The sequence below is a fragment of the Salvelinus namaycush genome, chromosome 5 (genome assembly GCF_016432855.1).
Source record: "Salvelinus namaycush isolate Seneca chromosome 5, SaNama_1.0, whole genome shotgun sequence".
NCBI lineage: Eukaryota > Metazoa > Chordata > Actinopteri > Salmoniformes > Salmonidae > Salvelinus > Salvelinus namaycush.
Genome location: NC_052311.1, coordinates 15,092,759 through 15,114,312, shown reverse-complemented (window position 1 = coordinate 15,114,312; position 21,554 = coordinate 15,092,759). Strand labels below are relative to the sequence as shown.

Sequence of the window (21,554 nt, the reverse complement as noted above, 5' to 3'; positions counted from 1 at the left end):
GCTAATTGCCTATAATTTCCACCTTTTGTCTATTCCATTTGCACAACAGCATGTGAAATTTATTGTCAATCAGTGTTGCTTCCTAAGTGGACAGTTTGATTTCACAGAAGTGTGATTGACTTGGAGTTACATTGTGTTGTTTAAGTGTTCCCTTTATTTTTTTGAGCAGTGTATATACACACACACACACACACACACACACACACACACACACACTAGAGGTCAACCGATTATGATTTTTCAACGCCGATACCGATTATTGGAGGACCAAAAAAGCCGATACCGATTAAAATCGGCCAAATTTTTATTTATTTATTTGTAATAATGACAATTACAACAATACTGAATTAACACTTATTTTAACTTAATATAATACATCAATAAAATCAATTTAGCTTCAAATAAATAAATGAAACAAGTTCCATTTGGTTAAAATAATGCAAAAACTAAGTGTTGGAGAAGAAAGTAAAAGTGCAATATGTGTTATGTAAGAAAGCTAACGTTTAAGTTCCTTGCTCAGAACATGAGAACATATGAAAGCTGGTGGTTCCTTTTAACATGATTCTTCAATATTCCCAGGTAAGAAGTTTTAGGTTGTAGTTATTATAGGAATTATCGGACTATTTCCCTCTATACAATTTGTATTTCATTAACCTTTGACTATTGGATGTTCTTATAGGCACTTTAGTATTGCCAGTGTAACAGTATAGCTTCCGTCCCTCTCCTCGCTCCTCCCTGGGCTCGAACCAGGAACACAACGACAACAGCCACCCTCGAAGCAGCGTTACCAATGCAGAGCAAGGGAAACAACCACAGGCTCAGAGCGAGTGACGTTTGAAACGCTTTTAGCGCGCGCTAACTAGCCAGCCATTTCACTTCGGATACACCAGCCTCATCTCGGGAGTTGATAGGCTTGAAGCCATAAACAGCGCAATGCTTGACGCACAACGAAGAGCTGCTGGCAAAACGCACGAAAGTGCTGTTTGAATGAATGTTTACGCGCCTGCTTCTGCCTACCACCGCTCAGGCAGATACTTAGATACTTGTATGCTCAGTCAGATTATATGCAACGCATGACACGCTAGATAATATGTAGTAATATCATCAACCATGTGTGTCATCAACTAGTGATTATGATTGATTGATTGTTTTTATAAGATAAGTTTAATGCTAGCTAGCAACTTACCTTGGCTTACTGCATTCGCGTAACAGGCAGTCTCCTTGTGGAGTGCAACGAGAGAGGCAGGTCAGGTCGTTATTGCGTTGGACTAGTTAACTGCAAGGTTGCAAGATTGGATCCCCCGAGCTGACAAGGTGAAAATCTGTCGTTTTGCCCCTGAACGAGGCAGTTAACTTCTTGTGAATAGGGGGGCGCTGTTTTCACTTTGGAAAAAATCGTGCCCAAATTAAACGGCCTCGTACTCTGTTCTAGATCATACAATATGCATATTATTATTACTATTGGATAGAAAACACTCTGAAGTTTCTAAAACTGTTTGAATTATATCTGTGAGTAAAACAGAACTCATTTGGCAGCAAACTTCCATACAGGAAGTGAAAAATCTGAAAACGAGGCTCTGTGTCAGGGCTTGCCTATTCAATTGGCTTTTATTTATCGATATGTATGCACTTCATACGCCTTCCACTAGATGTCAACAGGCAGTAGAAGGTTGAATGGGGTGTCTAGCTTGATGTGAGGCCGAATAAGAGCTTTTGGAGTGGCAGGTCCGGTATTTTGTCAGTTTTCGACGGCGCGCGGGGGAACTCGACATTGTCTTCTGAAAAGCGTTTGGTATACACGGCGAATTGCTCCGGCTCTGATTTTATTTGATACATATGAGAAAAACATCATAAAGTAGGCTTTTTCAACCGAGTTTGATCAGTTTATTCAACGTTTATTGGGACTTTTGGAATTTTTCGTTCCAGGCGCAAACATTTCTTGGACACGTGAGCTCGAAATGGCTAGCCAAAGTTGCTAATTCGACAGAAGAAATGGACATTCTAAAACCAAACAACGATTTATTCTGGAAATAGGACTCCTTGCACAACATTCTGATGGAAGCTCAAGAAAGGTAAGAGAATATTTATGATGTTATTTCGTATTTTTGTGGTAAATGTTGGCTCCAACAAGGCGGAGAATATGTGAGCGCTGTCTCACAATACTGCATGCTGTATGTTCTACTAAAGTTATTTTTTTAAATCTAACACAGCGGTTGCATTAAGAACCAGTGTATCTTTCATTTGCTGTACAACATGTATTTTTTAGTAAAGTTTATGATGAGTTCTTTGATTAGATGACTGTCCAAAATATCTCAGGAGATTTTGGTGAACTGTTGCTACGTATTCACAATGTATAACCACGATTTGCAGCTCTAAATATGCACATTTTCGAACAAAACATAAATGTATTGTATAACATGATGTTATAAGACTGTCATCTGATGAAGTTGTCCAAAGGTTAGTGATTAATTTTATATCTATTGCTGGTTTTTGCGAAAGCTATGTTTGCGGTGGATAAATGGCGCTGTGTGTTTGGCTATTGTGATGAGCTAATATAATTCTATATTGTGTTTTCGCTGTAAAACACTTGTAAAAAAAAAAAAACGGAAATATTGGCTGGATTCACAAGATGTTTATCTTTCATTTGCTGTACACCATGTATTTTTCATAAATGTTTTATGATGAGTATTTATGTATTTCACGTTGCTCTCTGTAATTATTCTGGCTGCTTTGGTGCTATTTGTGATGGTGGCTGCAATGTAAAACCAGGATTTGTAGCTATAAATATGCACATTTTCGAACAAAACATAAATGTATTGTATAACATGATGTTATAAGACTGTCATCTGATGAAGTTGTTCAAGGTTAGTGATTAATTTTATATCTCTATTTGTGGGTTTTGTGAAAGCTACCTATGCGGTGGAAACATGGTGAAAATATGCCGTTGTGTGTTTGGCTATTGTGGTTAGCTAATATAAATACATTGTGTTTTCGCTGTAAAACATTGTAAAAATCGGAAACGATGGCTGGATTCACAAGATGTTTATCTTTCATTTGCTGTATTGGACTTGTGATTTCATGAAAATTATATTGTATGATATCCCTGTCCCGTTAGGCTAGGCTATGCTAATCAGCTTTTTTGATGAGGATGCTCCCGGATGGGTATCACTGAAAGGTTAACCCACCGTTCCTAGGCCGTCATTGAAAATAAGAATGTGTTCTTAACTGACTTGCCTAGTTAAATAAAGATTAAATAAAAGGTGTAAAAAAATATATATATTTAAAAAATAATAAATCGGCAAAATCGATGTCCAAAAATACCGATTTCCGATTGTTATGAAAACTTGAAATCGGCCCTAATTATTCGGCCATTCCGATTAATCGGTAGACCTTTAATACACACACACACACACGTACACACACATACATAAACTCAGCAAAAAATGACCCTTTTTCAGGAACCTGTCTTTCAAAGATAATTCGTAAAAATCCAAATAACTTAACAGATCTTTATTGTAAAGTGTTTAAACACTGTTTCCCATTCTTATTCAATGACCCATAAACAATTAATAAACATGCACCTGTGGAACGTCGTTAAGACACTAACAGCTTATAGACGGTAGGCAATTAAGGTCACAGTTATGAAAATTTAGGACACTAAAGAGGCCTTTCTACTGACTCTGAAAAACACCAAAAGAAAGATGCCCAGGGTCCCTGCTCATCTGCGTGAACGTGCCTTAGGCTTGCTGCAAGGAGGCATGAGGACTGCAGATGTGGCCAGGGCAATAAATTGCAATGTCCGTACTGTGAGACGCCTAAGACAGCGCTACAGGGAGACAGGATGGACAGCTGATCGTCCTCGCAGTGGCAGACCATGTGTAACAACACCTGCACAGGATCGGTATATCCGAACATCACACCTGCGGGACAGGTACAGGATGGCAACAACAACTGCCATCAGTGCTCAGACTGTCCGCAATAGGTTGAGCGAGGCTGGACTGAAGGCAGGTTCTCACCAGACATCACAGGCAACAACGTTGGGCACAAACCCACCATCGCTGGACCAGACAGGACTGGCAAAAAGTGCTCTTCACGCCTCCCGGGTGGCGCAGTGGTCTAGGGCACTGCATCGCAGTGCTAGCTGCGCCACCAGAGTCTCTGGGTTCGCGCCCAGGCTCTGTCGCAGCCGGCCGCGACCGGGAGGTCCGTGGGGCGACGCACAATTGGGCTAGCGTCGTCCGGGTTAGGGAGGGTTTGGCCGGTAGGGATATCCTTGTCTCATCGCGCTCCAGCGACTCCTGTGGCGGGCCGGGCGCAGTGCGCGCTAACCAAGGGGGCCAGGTGCACGGTGTTTCCTCCGACACATTGGTGCGGTTGGCTTCCGGGTTGGATGCGCGCTGTGTTAAGAAGCAGTGCGCCCTGGTTGGGTTGTGCTTCTGTAACAGTATAACTTTAAACCGTCCCCTCGCCGCGACACGGGCGCGAACCAGGGACCCTCTGCACACATCAACAACTAACACCCACGAAGCGTCGTTACCCATCGCTCAACAAAAGCCGCGGCCCTTGCAGAGCAAAGGGCAACATTACTTCTAGGTTTCAGAGCAAGTGACGTAACTGATTGAAACGCTAGTAGCGCGTACCCGCTAACTAGCTAGCCATTTCACATCCGTTACACTCACCCTCCTTTCAACCTCCTCCTTTTCCGCAGCAACCAGTGATCCGGGTCAACAGCATCAATGTAACAGTATAACTTTAAACCGTCCCCTCGCCCCGAAACGGGCGCGACCCAGGGACCTTCTGCACACATCAACAACGGTCGCCCACGAAGCATAGTTACCCATCGCGCCACATTGCCTGCGGTCCTTGCAGAGCAAGAGGCAACACTACTTCTAGGTTTCAGAGCAAGTGACGTAACTGATTGAAACGCTAGTAGCGCGTACCCGCTAACTGGCTAGCCATTTCACATCCGTTACACTTCGGAGGACGCGTGGCTTTCGACCTTCGTCTCTCCCGAGCCCGTACGGGAGTTGTAGCGATGAGACAAGATAGTAATTACTAGCGATTGGATACCACGAAAATTGGGGAGAAAAGAGGATAAAAATGTATTTAATTTTTTTTATTAAAAAAGTGCTCTTCACTGACGAGTAGCGGTTTTGTCTCACCGGGGTGATGGTCGGATTTGCGTTTATCGTCGAAGGAATGAGCGTTACACCGAGGCCTGTACTCTGGAGCAGGATCGAGGTGGAGGGTCCGTCATGGTCTGGGGCGGTGTGTCACAGCATCATCGGACTGAGCTTGTTGTCATTGCAGGCAATCTCAACACTGTGCGTTACATGGAAGACATCCTCCTCCCTAATGTGGTACCCTTCCTGCAGGCTCATCCTGACATGACCCTCCAGCATGACAATGCCACCAGCCATACCGCTCGTTCTGTGAGTGATTTCCTGCAAGACAGGAATGTCAGTGTTCTGCCATGGCCAGCGAAGAGACCGGATCTCAATGCCATTGAGCACGTCTGGGACCTGTTGGATCGGAGGGTGAGGGCTAGGGCCATTCCCCCCCAGAAATGTCCGGGAACTTGCAGGTGCCTTGGTGGAAGAGTGGGGTAACATCTCACTCTCACATCTCTTTTCTATTTTTACCAATGACCTGCTACTGGCATTAAACAAAGCATGTGTGTCCATGTATGCTGATGATTCAACCATATACGCATCAGCAACCACAGCTAATAAAGACACTGAAACCCTTAACAAAGAGGTACAGTCTGTTTTTGGAATGGGTGGCCAGTAATAAACTGGTCCTGAACATCTCTAGAACTAAGAGCATTGTATTTGGTACAATACTGACTGTTACTTTTGATTTTGACCCCCCCCCCCCCTTTGTTCAGGGACACATTATTACATTTCTGTTAGTCACATGTCTGTGGGACTTGTTCAGTTTATGTCTCAGTTGTTGAATCTTGTTATGTTCATACAAATGTTACACATGTTGGGTTTGCTGAAAATAAAACGCAGTTGACAGTGAGAGGACGTTTCTTTTTTTGCTGAATATATATATAAAATATACACACACACAGTGCCTTCGGAAAGTATTCAGACCACGTGACTTTTTCCACATTTTGTTCCTTTACAGCCTTATTCTAAAATAGAGTAAATTAAAAATCCTCAGCAATTTTCACACAATACCCCATAATGACAAAGCGAAAACCAGTTCAGACATTTTTGCAAATTTAAAAATAAATAACAGAAATATTCAGACCCTTTGCTATGAGACTCGAAATTGAGCTCAGGTACATCCTGTTTCAATTGATCATCCTTGAGAAGTTTCTAAAACCTGATGAGAGTCCACCTGTGGTAAATTCAATTGATTGGACATGATTTGAAAGGCACGCACCTGTCTATATAAGGTCCCACAGTTGACAGTGCATGTCAGAGCAAAAACCAAGCCATGAGGCCGAAGGAATTGTCTGTAGAGCTCCGAGACAGGATTGTGTTGAAGCACAAATCTGGGGAAGGGTACCAAAAATGTCTGCAGCATTGAAGGTCCCCCAAGAACACAGTGGCCTCCATCATACTTAAATGGAAGACGTTTGGAACCACCAAGACTCATCCTAGAGCTGGCCGCCCAGCCAAACTGAGCAATCGGGGGAGAAGGGCCTTGGTCAGGGAGGTGACCAAGAACCCGAAGATCACTCTGCTCTAGAGTTCCTTTGTGGAGATGGGAAAACCTTCCAGAAGGACAATCATCTCTGCAGCACCCCACCATTAAGGTCTTTATGGTAGAGTGGACAGACAGAAGCCACTCCTCAGTAAAAGGCACATGTCAGCCAGCTTGGAGTTTGCCAAAAGGCACCTAAAGGACTCTCAGACCATGAGAAACAAGATTCTCTGGTCTGATGAAACCAAGATTGCTCTTTGACCTGAATGCCAAGCGTCATGTCTGGAGGAAACTGGCACCATTCCTACGGTGAAGCATGGTGGTGGCAGCATCATGCTGTGGGGATGTTTTTCAGCGGAAGGGACTGGGAGACTAGTCAGGTTTGAGGGAAAGATGAATGGAGCAAAGTAAAGAGAGATCCTTGATGAAAACCTGCTCAGGACCTCAGACTGGGGTGAAGGTTCACCTTCCAACAGGACTATGACACTAAGCATACAGCCAAGACAACACAGGAGTGGCTTCAGGACAAGTGTCTGACTGTCCTTGAGTGGCCCAGCCAGAACCCGGACTTGAACCCAATCGAACATCTCTGGAGAGAACTGAAAAGGCAAACAAGTCATGGACTGTTCTTTCTGCTAACGCACGGCAAACGGTACCCGGAGCGCCAAGTCTAGGTCCAAAAGGCTCCTTAACAGCTTCTACCCCGAAGCCATAAAACTGCTGAACAATTAATCAGATGGCCACCCGGACTACTTACTTCGACCCCTCCTTTGTTTTTACACTGCTGCTACTCGCTGTTTATTATCTATGTATAGTCACTTTACACCAACCTACATGTACAAACTACCTCGACTAACCTGTACCCCCGCACATTGACTCGATACCGGTACCCCCTGTATATAGCCTCGTTATTGTTATGTAATTCTATTGTGTTACTTTTTATTTTTTACTTTAGTTTATTTAGTAAATATTTTCTTAACTATGTCTTGAACTGCATTGCTGGTTAAGGTCTTGCAAGTAAGCATTTCACGGTAAGGTCTACTACACCTGTTGTAGTCGGTGCATGTGACAAATAAAATTTGATTTTGATATAGCTGTGCAGTAACTCTCCCCATCCAACCTGATGGAGCTTGAGAGCATCTGCAGTGAAGAATGAAAGAAACTCCCCAAAGTCAAGGGGTCTGAATACTCTCCGAAGGCACTGTATATCAAAAATAATATAACATTTAGCAGGCACTTTCATCCAAAGCGACTTACAGTCATGTGTGGATACATTTGATGCATGGGTTGCCCCGGGAATCGAACCCACGATCCTGGTGTTTCAAGGGTCATGCTCTACCAACTGAAGCATATTTATTTTGCTTATCAAACGCATCAGACATGGCAGATACATAGGTCCCCGGTGGAGACAGACGTGGAACCTGAGATAGGCAGGCAAACAGACAAACCAAAGGACCAACCAACCTGGAACATGAACATGGCCAGCTTCTCGTTGTACTCCCACTGCTTCATGGCCGTGTCCACCTCGGCCGGATTGGCCGGGAGGGGGGAGCCACAGCCCTGGCTGGGAGACTGGCGGTAGAACTCGGCCACCTTCTGCAACTGCTCCCACAGGTACTTAGTGATGATCTGAGTCCATTCTGCAGTGCAGACAGAAAGAACATACAGTTAAGAGTTCAATTCATCCCAGTGGCATATGCTTCCGTTAATGCAGCATGACTGAGCAAAATTCTAGAGATGTAGCAGCCTATCTTTTCTAAATGGCAGTGAACACTCAGGATATTGGAATGTTCCATTATTGAGGAGTTTTGGCCACAGGGGGCTAGCTGGAACATGCTCAATCATTTAAAAAAAACGATGTTGTTCAAGGGAGGATGGTTAGGCTATATATTTTTTAAGGGGTGCTTGATTACCTATGCAGGGGTCAATCACGTGCCGCTTCTTGACTTTTGTTTCTGTGATGGCGGCGTGATACGCACAGGTCATCTTGATCATCCATGCCGAACGCATCACAGGTACTGTGTACTTGGCCAAGTAGCCAAAAACCTCCTCCTTTTTACTAAAGATTGGCACCTGGTACACAAACCCAAACAAACCCAGTAAAGGAAGATGCAGCAGAAAAATAACATACATTTTTTATAATTTACAAGTCTGTCTTATAAATCGCAACGTAGTTACTTTGAATAATATTAGGAAGATAGTGTATAAGTCTCCCAAGGCAGACATATTGCGGTTAAATTTGAGTTGGTCACAGGAAGAATAGGGCCACGTTCAGCAGTCAAACATGTTGGAACTTTGCAGATATAAATGTCATGAATAGAGCCAGCATGATTCCTTAGTCTACATGTCAGAGTCTTGTTTGTTTTACATACAGTAACATATTTCTATCACAATGTGATGCTCTGCTGAACGTGCCCCCAGGGGTGTTTTGGTACAAAGTCCTACCTTCTTGGCCAGCTGGGTGAGGGGTTTAGTCCCAGCCAAGTCTGTAAACCAGTTGTTGATAGAGCTTTGTGACCTGGCAGTAACGAGCCAGAAATTGTCCTTCTGGTTGACCTGAGGCTTCCGTTTGCCTGTGTCTGGAAATGTGTTGTAGCGCAACTTCTCTGCAATGATGCTGCTGAAGTTTGAACTAATCTGTTTGGGTAATAGGAAAATATACTATGAACAAGAGATCCTACAACATGCATCATTATTCACTACGTGTGTCTGATACAGATGACAAAGAAACAGTGATGAGTAGAAGATCACCTTTGAGGGATTGAAGTTGACATTTTTAGCACTTCCATGTTCATCCCCAGACACAGCCGGTTGATTATTAAATCCTTGCTTCACATTCAACGCAGTCAATTCATCCTGGAACACAAATTATTTACATTAGTTCTCTATTGTGAAATTCAAACCATGCAGTTGATGAAGTCACCCAATGAGCACATGTACTGGACACTGGATACCACATTCTCCACCTTTGTTTACAAAACAAACGATTATCTCAGTAGGGGACTGCTTTGCCAACTAGGTAACTAGTTAGCTACATGATCAAATTGAGTTGAGCTTGTTAGTCAATTATTTAATTTGTTTTACTAAGTATTAGGATCCCATTCCACGTATGCCAGAAACGTTAAGTGACATGTCAAAGTAGCTAAATACATCATGACCATGAATGACGACATTTAACTAGCTAACCTGCGGTAGCTAGTTGCTAATAACGCTAACGTTAGCTAACTATCTACCAAGCTGCTCCAAATGTATCCTAGTTGTGTTGCTAGTTAACGTTATTTGAAATGCAAACAACGGTTCGTGAAATATTTGTTAATTTGAAAGTTAACCAAATTATATTTGTCGTATCATTTAGCTAGCTAGCGTTAACTAAATTACGACTTAACGTTAGCCCCATAGAAAGCTATCAAGATAGCTAGCCAGCTAGCTGGTTGGTGTTTTCAGTGCGAGCAGGCAAACTGACAAGCCAAGTAGCTGTTCATTGTTATTACTAGAGAGACTGGTTTGGGCCTGATAGCCGTCTGGGGGGATTAACGTTAGCTAACGTTAGCAACCATAGCGTAGCTAAGGGCTCCTTTCCAAATAGGCTCTTTGTGTCAATTTCTCTTTGCAACGTTGGTTTGACACACGATTTAAGTTTATCTGACCTCTTTTTGCTTTGGGTCTTGTGGATAAACGTCCGGAGGTCCGAGTCGTGGCCGCTTCAGGGGCCGGTGTTCGTAACTTAAGATCCCGAAAGCAGCCATCATCCAGCGGCATCACAGCCAAGGCTTTCCCCTTTCCGTTCGAGTCTTGGAAGCCGGAAGAACGCCGACGCAGACCAATGCAGACAAGAAAACTCAAATATATCCCATAATACCCCACTGCATGTCATTTCATATTCTAGCTAAAAAATAAAGTTATTTATTATTTTCCCCCATTTTTACTCATGCTATATGTTTATTTATAAACCGGTTAGTTTAGATCCTGAATGCTGATTGGCTGAAACAGTATGTTTAATGCATAGTGTGGAATTTACTCTGTCTGATATTGCAACAAAGTGTATGTCCGCTAAACCGTCTCTTTTCATTGTACAAATTGTCTCTGTCTGGCTGAAGAAATAAATCGATTTGCTGAACAGAAAGTTGGATGAATATTATGTAGCCTAGCCCAGGGGTTCTCGAAGTGGGGGTCCGCGGTACTGTAGGGGGTATTTATTAATACTAACAAAAACAGATTCAACGAATTTTGGACAAGGCATGCGTGGATTACATTTAGAGGGAGTAATACAATACAACGTAATATAATGAATCTACAATTTATGTTTTTAACCTTGGGCAACATGTGCTTGGGAGGTTCACAAGGATATTGATATCCACAGTACTCCACCAACTATACATTTTTCAACTCAATACTTCTTGTATTCCCCAAAATGTATATTTCTTAACATTAATGCACTGTAATGTAAGCTTTAAAACAAAATGTGTAGAATTGTATGATATTAGCTTTAAAGCTGCAACAACAAAAATATTTATGCCTGTGACAAAATGTGTAGAATTGCAGGAAATTAGATTGAAAACGGCTCAATTTTCTCTCTGAAGCCAAGAGGCAGGGCTTTTTAAATGTTCCTTAACATGGCCCAAAGTCAGTTAAAAATAGCATACAAGGAGTTTATCTCACTTCAGTTGTGTTCTGATTATGAGGGTGCTATAACAAAAGGGGTCCATGGCCCCAAAAAGTTTGAGAACACCTGGCCTAGCCTATGGAGATAACAATTTGTTCAGAAGCTGTCTCATCATATTTTCATCTCAGACACCCTGGACACACTCCAATTTGCATACCGCCCCCAAAAGATCCACAGACGACGTAATCTCTATTGCATTCCTCACTGTCCTTTCTCACCTGGACAAAAGGAACAATTATAAAACCCATCTACACTGAACAAAAATATAAATGCAAAAAGTAAAGTGTTGCTCCTACGTTTCATGAGCTGAAATAAAATATCCCAAAAATTTCCCATTGCACAAAAAGCTTATTTCTCTCAAATGATGTGCACAAATTTGCTTATATCCCTGTTTGTGAGCATTTCTCATTTGCCAAGATAATCCATCCACCTGACAGGTGTGGCATATCAAGAATCAATGTATTGGTCACATACACATAAACTCAGCAAAAAAAGAAACGTCCTCTCAAACATACCCTTGTAAAACTGACCATCCTACCGATCCTCGACTTCGGCGATGTCATTTACAAAATAGCCTCCAATACCCTACTCAATAAATTGGATGCAGTCTATCACAGTGCCATCCGTTTTGTCACCAAAGCCCCATATACTACCCACCACTGCGACCTGTACGCTCTCGTTGGCTGGCCCTCGCTTCATACTTGTCGCCAAACCCACTGGCTCCAGGTCATCTACAACATCCTGCTAGGTAAAGTCCCCCCTTATCTCAGCTCGCTGGTCACCATAGCAGCACCCACCTGTAGCAAGAGCTCCAGCAGGTATATCTCTCTGGTCACCCCCAAAACCAATTCTTCCTTTGGCCGCCTCTCCTTCCAGTTCTCTGCTGCCAATGACTGGAACGAACTACAAAAATCTCTGAAACTGGAAACACTTATCTCCCTCACTAGCTTTAAGCACCAGCTGTCAGAGCAGCTCACAGATTACTGCACCTGTACATAGACCATCTATAATTTAGCCCAAACAACTACCTCTCCCCCTACTGTATTTATTTATTTATTTTGCTCCTTTGCACCCCATTATTTATCTCTCTACTTTGCACATTCTTCCACTGCAAATCTACCATTCCAGTGTTTACTTGCTATGTTGTATTTACTTCGCCACCATGGCCTTTGTTTTGCCTTTACCTCATTTGCTCACATTGTATATAGACTTATTTTTCTACTGTATTATTGACTGTATGTTTGTTTTACTCCATGTGTAACTCTGTGTTGTTATATGTGTCGAACTGCTTTTATTTTATCTTGGCCAGGTCGCAATTGTAAACGAGAACTTGTTCTCAACTTGCCTACCTGGATAAATAAAAGTGAAATAAATAAAAAATAAAAAATGTCAACTGCATTTATTTTCAGAAAACGTAACATGTGTAAATATTTGTATGAACATAACAAGATTCAACAACTGAGACATAAACTGAACAAGTTCCACAGACATGTGACTAACAGAAATGGAATAATGTGTCCCTGAACAAAGGGGGGGGGGGGGGGGGGTCAAAATCAAAGTAACAGTCAGTATCTGGTGTGGCCACCAGCTGCATTAAGTACTGCAGTGCATCTCCTCCTCATGGACTGCACCAGATTTGCCAGTTCTTGCTGTGAGATGTTACCCCACTCTTCCACCAAGGCACCTGCAAGTTCCCGGATATTTCTGGGGGGAATGGCCCTAGCCCTCACCCTCCGATCCAATAGGTCCCAGACGTGTTCAATGGTATTGAGATCCGGTCTCATCGCTGGCCATGGCAGAACACTGACATTCCTGTCTTGCAGGAAATCACGCACAGAACGAGCGGTATGGCTGGTGGCATTGTCATGCTGGAGGGTCATGTCAGGATGAGCCTGCAGGAAGGGTACCACATTAGGGAGGAGGATATCTTCCATGTAACGCACAGCGTTGAGATTGCCTGCAATGACAACAAGCTCAGTCCGATGATGCTGTGACACATCTGCCACATACCATGGCGGACCCTCCACCTCGATCCCGCTCCAGAGGACAGGCCTCGGTGTCTCGCTCATTGCTTCGACGATAAACGCGAGTCCGACCATCACCCCTCTCTCAGCCTATTGCGGACAGTCTGAGTGCTGATTGAGGGCTTGTGCGTTCCTGGTGTAACTCGGGTAGTTGTTGTTGCCATCCTGTACCTGTCCCGCAGGTGTGATGTTCGGATATACCGTTCCTGTGCAGGTGTTGTTACACATGGTCTGCCACTGCGAGGACGATCAGCTGTCCATCCTGTCTCCCTGTAGCGCTGTCTTAGGCGTCTCACAGTACGGACATTTATTGCCCTGGCCACATCTGTAGTCCTCATGCCTCCTTGCAGCATGCCTAAGGCACGTTCATGCAGATGAGCAGGGACCCTGGGCATCTTTCTTTTGGTGTTTTTCAGAGTCAGTAGAAAGGCCTCTTTAGTGTCCTAAATTTTCATAACTGTGACCTTAATTGCCTACCGTCTATAAGCTGTTAGTGTCTTAACGACGTTCCACAGGTGCATGTTCATTAATTGTTTATGGGTCATTGAATAAGAATGGGAAACAGTGTTTAAACACTTTACAATGAAGATCTGTTAAGTTATTTGGATTTTTACGAATTATCTTTGAAAGACAGGTTCCTGAAAAAGGGCCGTTTCTTTTTTTTCTGAGTTTATTTAGATGTTATTGCGGGTATAGCGAAATGCGTGTGTTCCTAGCGCCAGCAGTGCAGTAGTATCTAACAATTCACAACAATACACACAAATCTAAAAGTAAAATAATGAAATTAAGAAATATATACTGTAAATATTAGGACGAGCAATGTCAGAGTGGAATGACTAGAATACAGTATATACATATGAAATTGCATATGTTACATTACTCATATCTATATACTGTATTTTATAGAAGCTGTTTTTCAGTCTCTCGGTCCCAGCTTTGATGCACCTGTACTGACCATGCCTTCTGGATGAACGGGCCATAGCTCGGGTGGTTGATGTCCTTGGTTATCTTTTTGGCCTTCCTGTGACATCGGGTGCTGTAGGCGTCCTGAATTGAAGTGGATTTAACAAGTGACATCAATAAGGGATCATAACTTTCACCGGCATTCACCTGGTCGGAAAGAGCAGGTGTCCTTAATGTTTTGTATATTCAGTGCGTTCAGAAAGTATTCAGACCCCTTGACTTTTTCCACATTTTGTTACGTTACAACCTTATTCTAAAATTGATAAAGATGATTTGTTTCGTCAGTCTACACACAATACCTACCCCATAATGACAAATCAAAAACAGGTTTAGAATTTGTTGCTAATTAAATTTAATTACATATACATAAGTATTCTGACCCTTTACTCAAATGTACTTATTAAGCCCTTTTTACATCAGCAGATATCACAAAGTTCTACACAAAAACCCAGCCTAAAACCCTGAACAGCAAGTACTCAGTACTTTGTTGAAGCACCGTTGGCAGCGATTACACCCTCAAGTCTTCTTGGGTATGGCGCTACAAGCTTGGCACACCTGTATTTGGGGAGTTTCTCCCATTCTTCTCTGCAGATCCTCTCAAGCTCTGTCAGGTTAGATGGGGAGCGTCGCTGCACAGCTATTTTGAGGTCTCTCCTGACATATTTGAGGACATTCAGAGACTTGTCTCGAAGCCACTCCTGCGTTGTCTTGGCTGTGTACTTAGGGTCGTTGTCCTGTTGGAAGGTGAACCTTCACCCCAGTCTGAGGTCCTGAGTGCTCTGGAGCAGGTTTTCATCAAGGATCTCTCTGTACTTTGCTTTGTTCATCTTTTCCTTGATCCTGACTAGTCTCCCAGTCCCGGCAGCTGAAAAACATCCCCACAACATGATGCTGCCACCACCATGCTTCACTGTAGGGATGGTGCTAGGTTTCCTCCAGATGTGATGCTTGGCATTCAGGCCAAAGAGTTCAATCTTGGTTTCATCAGACCAGAGAACCTTGTTTCTCATCATCTGAGAGCCCTTTAGGTGCCTTTTGGCAAACTCCAAGCGGGATGTCATGTGCCTTTTACTGATGAGTGGCTTCCGTCTGTCCACTCTACCATAAAGGCCTGAATGGTGGGGTGCTGCAGAAATTATCGTCTTTCTGGATGGTTTTCCCATCTCCACAAAGGAACTCTGGAGCTCTGTCAGAGTGACCATCGGTTCTTGGTCACCTCCCTGACCAAGGCCCTTCTCCCCCGATTACTCAGTTTGGCCGGGCGGCCAGCTCTAGGAAGAGTCTTGGTGGTTCTAAACTTCTTCCATTTAAGATCTGTGCCTCGACACAATCCTGTCTCAGAGCTCTACAGACAATTCCTTCGACCTCATGGCTTGGTTTTTGCTCTGGCATGCAATGTCAACTGTAGGACCTTATTTAGACAGGTGTGTGCCTTTCCAAATCATGTCCAATCAATTAAATTTACCACAGGTGCTCCAATCAAGTTGTAAAAACAAAGGATAATCAATGGAAACAAGATGCACCGGAGCTCAATTTTGAGTCTCATAGCAAAGGGTCTGAATACTTATGTAAATAAGGTACTACTGTTTGTTATTTTTAATACATTTGCATTAATGTCTAAACCTGTTTTCCCTTTGTTATTATGGGGTAGTGTGTGTAGATTGATTACATTTTTAAAAGTTCTCAATTTTAGAAAAAGGCTATAATGTAACAAAATGTGGAAAAAAGGGAAGGGGTCTGAATACTTTCCGAATGCAAAAATGTCTCAATGGGTCTCCTTGTGATTTTTGGTGATGATTATCTACGTACCATGTCATAATGGAGCACTTCCCTATACCGTACGTCCATTCTGGCTCGATGTATACCCCAAAATGCATACATGTATGACCTTTGACCCTCCACGTTGGGCCCATAGAGATGTCACTACCATTCAAATTGTTCCATGCCTTCTTTCATGTTGTATTATGAAGTTAATAACATATCAATACCTTGTTTTGAGAAGATTGTTGTTTTATAATACATTTCTTAAATCCAGTTGTCCCAATTAACCGCATAGGGGTCATAACATTCATGCAGTGATTACCACAATTTATCAATGTCCGATAGTGGTTATCATACCAAAATATAGCTCACAGACATTACCCTTGCCACCCCATAGTGGACCAATATGTGAAACGTGGCCCTCTGGCCCATGGACTATTGATCTAATTAATTGTCAGAGCACCATGCATGCCAGGAAGGCACCATACGCGAGAACAATGAATGCAAGGACAATATTTCAAGTATGAAAACATTTTTATTGGTAAAGCATTTCTATGACAAAAAAAATCTTAACATTTAAGAATAAAAAAATATAGCAAATTACAATCGGAAGTCTTTTACAAGACCATCTTTACGATTTCTCTAGCAACATATTGCTTATTGCACACAATGTCTGCTCAGTGTATGAACATTTGTTTTTTTAAGGCATCTAGATGTTTACAATCCAAAACGTCATCCAAAAACACTGATTTGCAGACATTGTCTGTGGTTGTTTAGAACAAAAAAATACTCTAAATACTCAGTACCTTTCATTATTTGTTCCACAACTCTGTTTTGCTGTTCTTCAATTCCATGAATATAACTGTGCTTTATTACTACACAACAGAATGATTACACATTGATAAAAACGACATTCCTGCCATATACCCTGCAACAATACAAGAGACTATGCAGATACAGTTCCGACATACCAGCATAAGATTCACCCAGAACAGAACATAACACAAATGCAATTCCAAAAAGCATAGGCTACAACATTACTACACAACGAATGACATAACTGTAGAGGCACATATACACTGCATCTGTTAGGATTCACTGAAATGATTACCATATAATAATCTGCCTTATTATAACTTGACATATTATCAGTCAATATATTCCTGACCTTGCTCATGTGGAATGGTTATTTTGGTGTATCAAAGTGATTCTTTGGAAGTCTCAGTTGCCCAGTGATTTGACTGATGAATGTGCTGGCTGTATTGTTTGCAAATATCATAATATAAAATCCATTCCACCAACTAGCATTGAGGCTTATACAAGTGATAGGTTCCTTTCGAATTATATCAGTGAAATATATAGATCATTTAACGTTCTCTTCCAAGTCTCACTGATAGCCCTGTAGAGAGAGGGTGAAAGGAAGCAACATTCAGTGTTCTCAGACGCTTCAGTGTTTCATCATGGAATATAAAGTGCCATTGTAGAGTCATTGCTCTTGATTTGCACTTTCTCCTTTTGCCTCTGAGAAATGATCTCTTTCCACACAGCAGTAAAGGTCAGCAGGTACGATACTCCCAACTCTCAATAGATCCACATCTTTGATGCGTCTTTTGGAACATTGTCATCATACTCATGAAGTCATCATTGGTTTTTGAAATCAACAGACATCACTAGATTTAGCAGCGTTTGTAAGAACCTCTGTTAATGCCTTTTAAAATAACATCTTACTTGCTCCATGGCAGGATGGTAATCTTCAAAGATTGTGCAAGTCATGTCCTCTGCTGTATTGCCTCGTTTTATAAGCGCTAATTTGTACTCATTCGACTCGGTTCACTGCTCTGTGTCACTGAGCTTGCCGTTAGATGCCTCGATCATGGCACGGAATCTGGAGTTGTCATCTGCCAGCAGGGCAGCAGGGGTGTCGAACTCCAAAATCTGGAATGAAGAAAATAAACAAGTTCTGACCAACAAGTATTTCGACCCACTAGAGAAATGTTTCCTTAGGTATACAGTAGTATATCAAATATTTTGTTTAGTATATGCTGTTAACCCTTTACACTCGTACCAATATACAGGTTGAAAATTGCAGATATGGACACTGATAAGTGCCTAAATTGGAACACAGTGGCTGTACAGTAACATACTATACATGACGTCAGAGCTCAGGCTCTGTTCTTCACAGCGCTGTATGGGTTTTGACTGACAGCCGTTCTGAACTTGAGCACCCCGTGACAAGAAATTGCCCCCATCCCTCCTGCTAACTGGGAAATGTTCACTTTTTTTTTGTCTGAGTGAGGGAAAAGCTGTAAATTAAGAGGACTCAATGCATTTTGAAATATGAGACGTTGAGGATTACAATGAAAAATACCACTTTGACGTCAAACACCCGTGAGCCCAAATGTGCACTTCACATTTCCATATTATAAAACTCATGTAATATACAGTGTCAATGTTTATGATGACTATGTTTGATATACAATTACAAGATGACATGGCGTTATACCCTGGGTTGTCTTGAACAGAATGAGCCTGTTTGTTGTATTGTGATGAAAACTTGCCATGGACCACGCATCAATGCACTTAAGACTCTATTCTAAGCCCACCAAAATGATGTTCTGCTTCTCTGAATTGCCTTGTGAAAGCCTAGCAGTGTAATATTGTATTTTATAATTTAGCTAGTCATGTTGGTAATAGAACAAGCTTTCAAATTATACCCACCTGTCCCAGATTGAGATTTATAAAATGGACCGCTTTTGGATTGCGTAAACAACAGTAATTGTGTAAAGGCAGGAGTTTTCAGGGCTGTGTTCCAAACAAAACAACTACAAGTGTACTTGCTCTAGTTCCTCAACAGCACAGCTAGGAGAGCTCAAAAAAGCACCTTATAGTTGAATACTCTTCTGCATTGAAATTACTTAGGAACTGGGCACACTTTGGAGAAGTGTGACACCACTTGGAAACACCAGTTAGACCTCTCACTCAAATCCATGTCATTTTTTTCTCTTATGTTGCACTTGTCCCACATTTTCCAGGAATATTATCATCATGTTACTGAATGTATCCAGAGTATTTTCATATTTTGTTATTGTCAAATGAGATGAAAAGTACAGTAAATGTAAAATGCACATAAAAGCAACAGTGTAATGTTTGGGTTCATTATTGTGTCAGGTAAACTGTTGTGTCCTCACCTTTAGTCTAATCATTTGCCCACAATCTCCTAACTGTTCCTGTTTAATTGTTACCATGGTCATGCATATGTTTTCCATATTTCTTCTGTAAGAAACATTTCAATTTAGTCCTATCCATATAGGCCAATTCCCACAAGTGTAAAGGCGTTAAATACAATGCCTTCAGGAAGTATTCATACTCCTTGTCTTATTCCACGCTTTGCTGTTTTACAGACGGAATTCAAATTTATTATTTTCTTACCCAGCTACACACAATACCCCATAATGACAAAGTGAAAACATGTTTTTAGAAATGTTTGCTAAATTATTGAAAATGAAATGCAGAAATATCTAATTGACATAAGTATTCACACACCCATGAGTCAATACTTTGTACAAGCACCTTTGGCAGCAATTTCAGCTGTAAGAGCTTTCCACACCTGGATTGTGCAACATTAGCCCATTATTCTTTTCAAAACTCTTCAACCTCTGTCAAATTAGTTGCTAATCATTCCTAGGCAACCATTTTCAGGTCTTGCCATAATTTAAGTCAAAATTGTAACTTGGCGACTCACGAACATTCACTGACCTCTTGGTAAGCAACTCCAGTGTAGCCCTGTGTTTTAGATTATTGTACTGCTGAAAGGGGAATTCATCTGTCTGGTGGAAGACTGAACCAGGTTTTCCTCTAGGATTTTGCCTGCGCTGAGCTCCATTCCGTTTCTTTTTTATCCTGAAACTCCCCAGTCCTTAACGATTACAAGAATACCCATAACATGATCCAGCCACCATTATAATTGAAAATATGAAGAATGGTACTCAGTAATGTGTTGTATTGGATTTGCCCCAAACATAACACTTTGTATTAAGGACAAAAAGTAAATTTCTTTGCCACATGGTTCTGCAGTATTACTTTAGTGCCTTGTTGCAAACAGGATGCATGTTTTAGAATATTTTTATTCTGTAAAGGCTTCCTTCTTTTCACTCTGTCAATTATGTTAGTATTGTGGAGTAAAGACAATGTTGTTGATCCATCCAGTTCTCTCATATCACAGCCATCTAACTGTTTTAAATTGACTATTTGCCTCATGGTGAAATCCCTGAGAGGTTTCCTTCTTCTCCGGCAACTGAGTTAAGAAAGACGCCTGTATCTTTGTAGTGACTGGGTGTATTGATACACCATCCAAAGTGTAATGAATAACTTCACCATGCTCAAAGGGATATTCAATGTCTGCTTTTTACATATCTACCAATAGATGCCCTTCTTCGTGAGGCATTGAAAAACCTTCCTGGTCTTTGTGGCTGAATCTGTATTTGAAATTCACTTCTCAACTGAGGGACCTTACAGATAGTTGTATGTGTGGGGTACAGATATAAGGTAGTCAATAAAAAATCCAGTTAACCACTATTATTGCACACAGCGTGAGCCCATGCAACTTGTTAAGCACATTTCTACTCCTGAACTCCTGAAAGGGGTTGAATACTTATTGACTTAAGACATTTCAGCTTTTCATGTTTAATTAATTCCACTTTGACATTATGGGGTATTGTGTGTAGGCCAGTGAAAAAAAATCTAAATCGAATCCATTTTAAATTCAGGCTGTAACACAACAAAATGTGGAAAAAGTCAAGGTGTGAATACTTTCTGAAGGCACTGTATATATTTTTACACTATACCACAAACCCAGAATTAGAAGATGTCAAATGTGTTTCATTAGCCACTGGTATGATTCAATAGATACAAATGGTTACAAGTCCCTCTCAAATAAACACAGACGAAATAGAATGATATGGCAGCGTCTCAAATGGCACCCTATTCCCTATAGGCCATGGTCAAAAGCAGTGCACAACATAGGGAATAGGGTGCCATTGAGACACATTCTATATGTCTGTGGTGCAGAAGACCCACCTGTCCCTGGTCCAACACCATGACCCTGTTACAGCTCATCACAGTGTTGAGGCGATGGGCGATGATCAACGTGGTGCAGCTGCTGAATGACTCGCGGATGGTCTCCTGAATCAGCCGGTCTGTGTCTGTGTCGATGGCTGCAGTCGCCTCATCCAACAGCAAGATCTGGCAACCAAACACGTCACATTTAAGCACACTTTGCAGAGGTTCAATCACAAAGGTTGGTAGAATAAGGAAGTAACAATATAGAAACAACATTGAATATGGATGTGTATATTACAATCTTAAGGAGTGCTATAACTAGGACTAGTCCCTAAACGTCTTTTGTCGTCATCCTCATTTGATTGAATTTCCAACTGCATTGTATAGAATCAGAGTGACATTACAACACAAGCCATGTGGTGGCAATG

General features: G+C 41.8%; 2 protein-coding genes across 3 annotated transcripts in view; both read right to left on the bottom strand.

Annotated features, from left to right (window-relative positions):
• LOC120047990 (mediator of RNA polymerase II transcription subunit 12-like) overlaps positions 1-10,441 on the bottom strand; it is a 50,506-nt gene extending 40,065 nt beyond the window's left edge. Inside the window, exons 1-5 of the mRNA XM_038993639.1 lie at positions 10,305-10,441; positions 9,409-9,513; positions 9,103-9,294; positions 8,571-8,730; positions 8,122-8,297 (exon numbers count right to left, since the gene is read on the bottom strand). Coding sequence (XP_038849567.1) covers positions 8,122-8,297; positions 8,571-8,730; positions 9,103-9,294; positions 9,409-9,513; positions 10,305-10,406 — 735 coding nt within the window. The 5' untranslated portion in view covers positions 10,407-10,441. The remainder of the gene's footprint in view (positions 1-8,121; positions 8,298-8,570; positions 8,731-9,102; positions 9,295-9,408; positions 9,514-10,304) is intronic.
• Positions 10,442-16,589: 6,148 nt separating this feature from the next.
• Positions 16,590-21,554, bottom strand: part of wu:fb13g09 (multidrug resistance-associated protein 5) — a 53,942-nt gene continuing 48,977 nt past the window's right edge. Inside the window, exons 28-30 of one of the 2 annotated variants that reach the window (XR_005476954.1) lie at positions 21,145-21,309; positions 17,797-18,003; positions 16,590-17,467 (exon numbers count right to left, since the gene is read on the bottom strand). Coding sequence is in view for 1 of the 2 variants with exons in the window: in XM_038993638.1 (XP_038849566.1) it covers positions 17,899-18,003; positions 21,145-21,309 (270 nt within the window). In the remaining variant the exon portion in view is untranslated. Of the gene's footprint in view, positions 18,004-21,144; positions 21,310-21,554 lie in introns of both variants that reach the window. The other variant, XM_038993638.1, reaches the window with a different exon arrangement.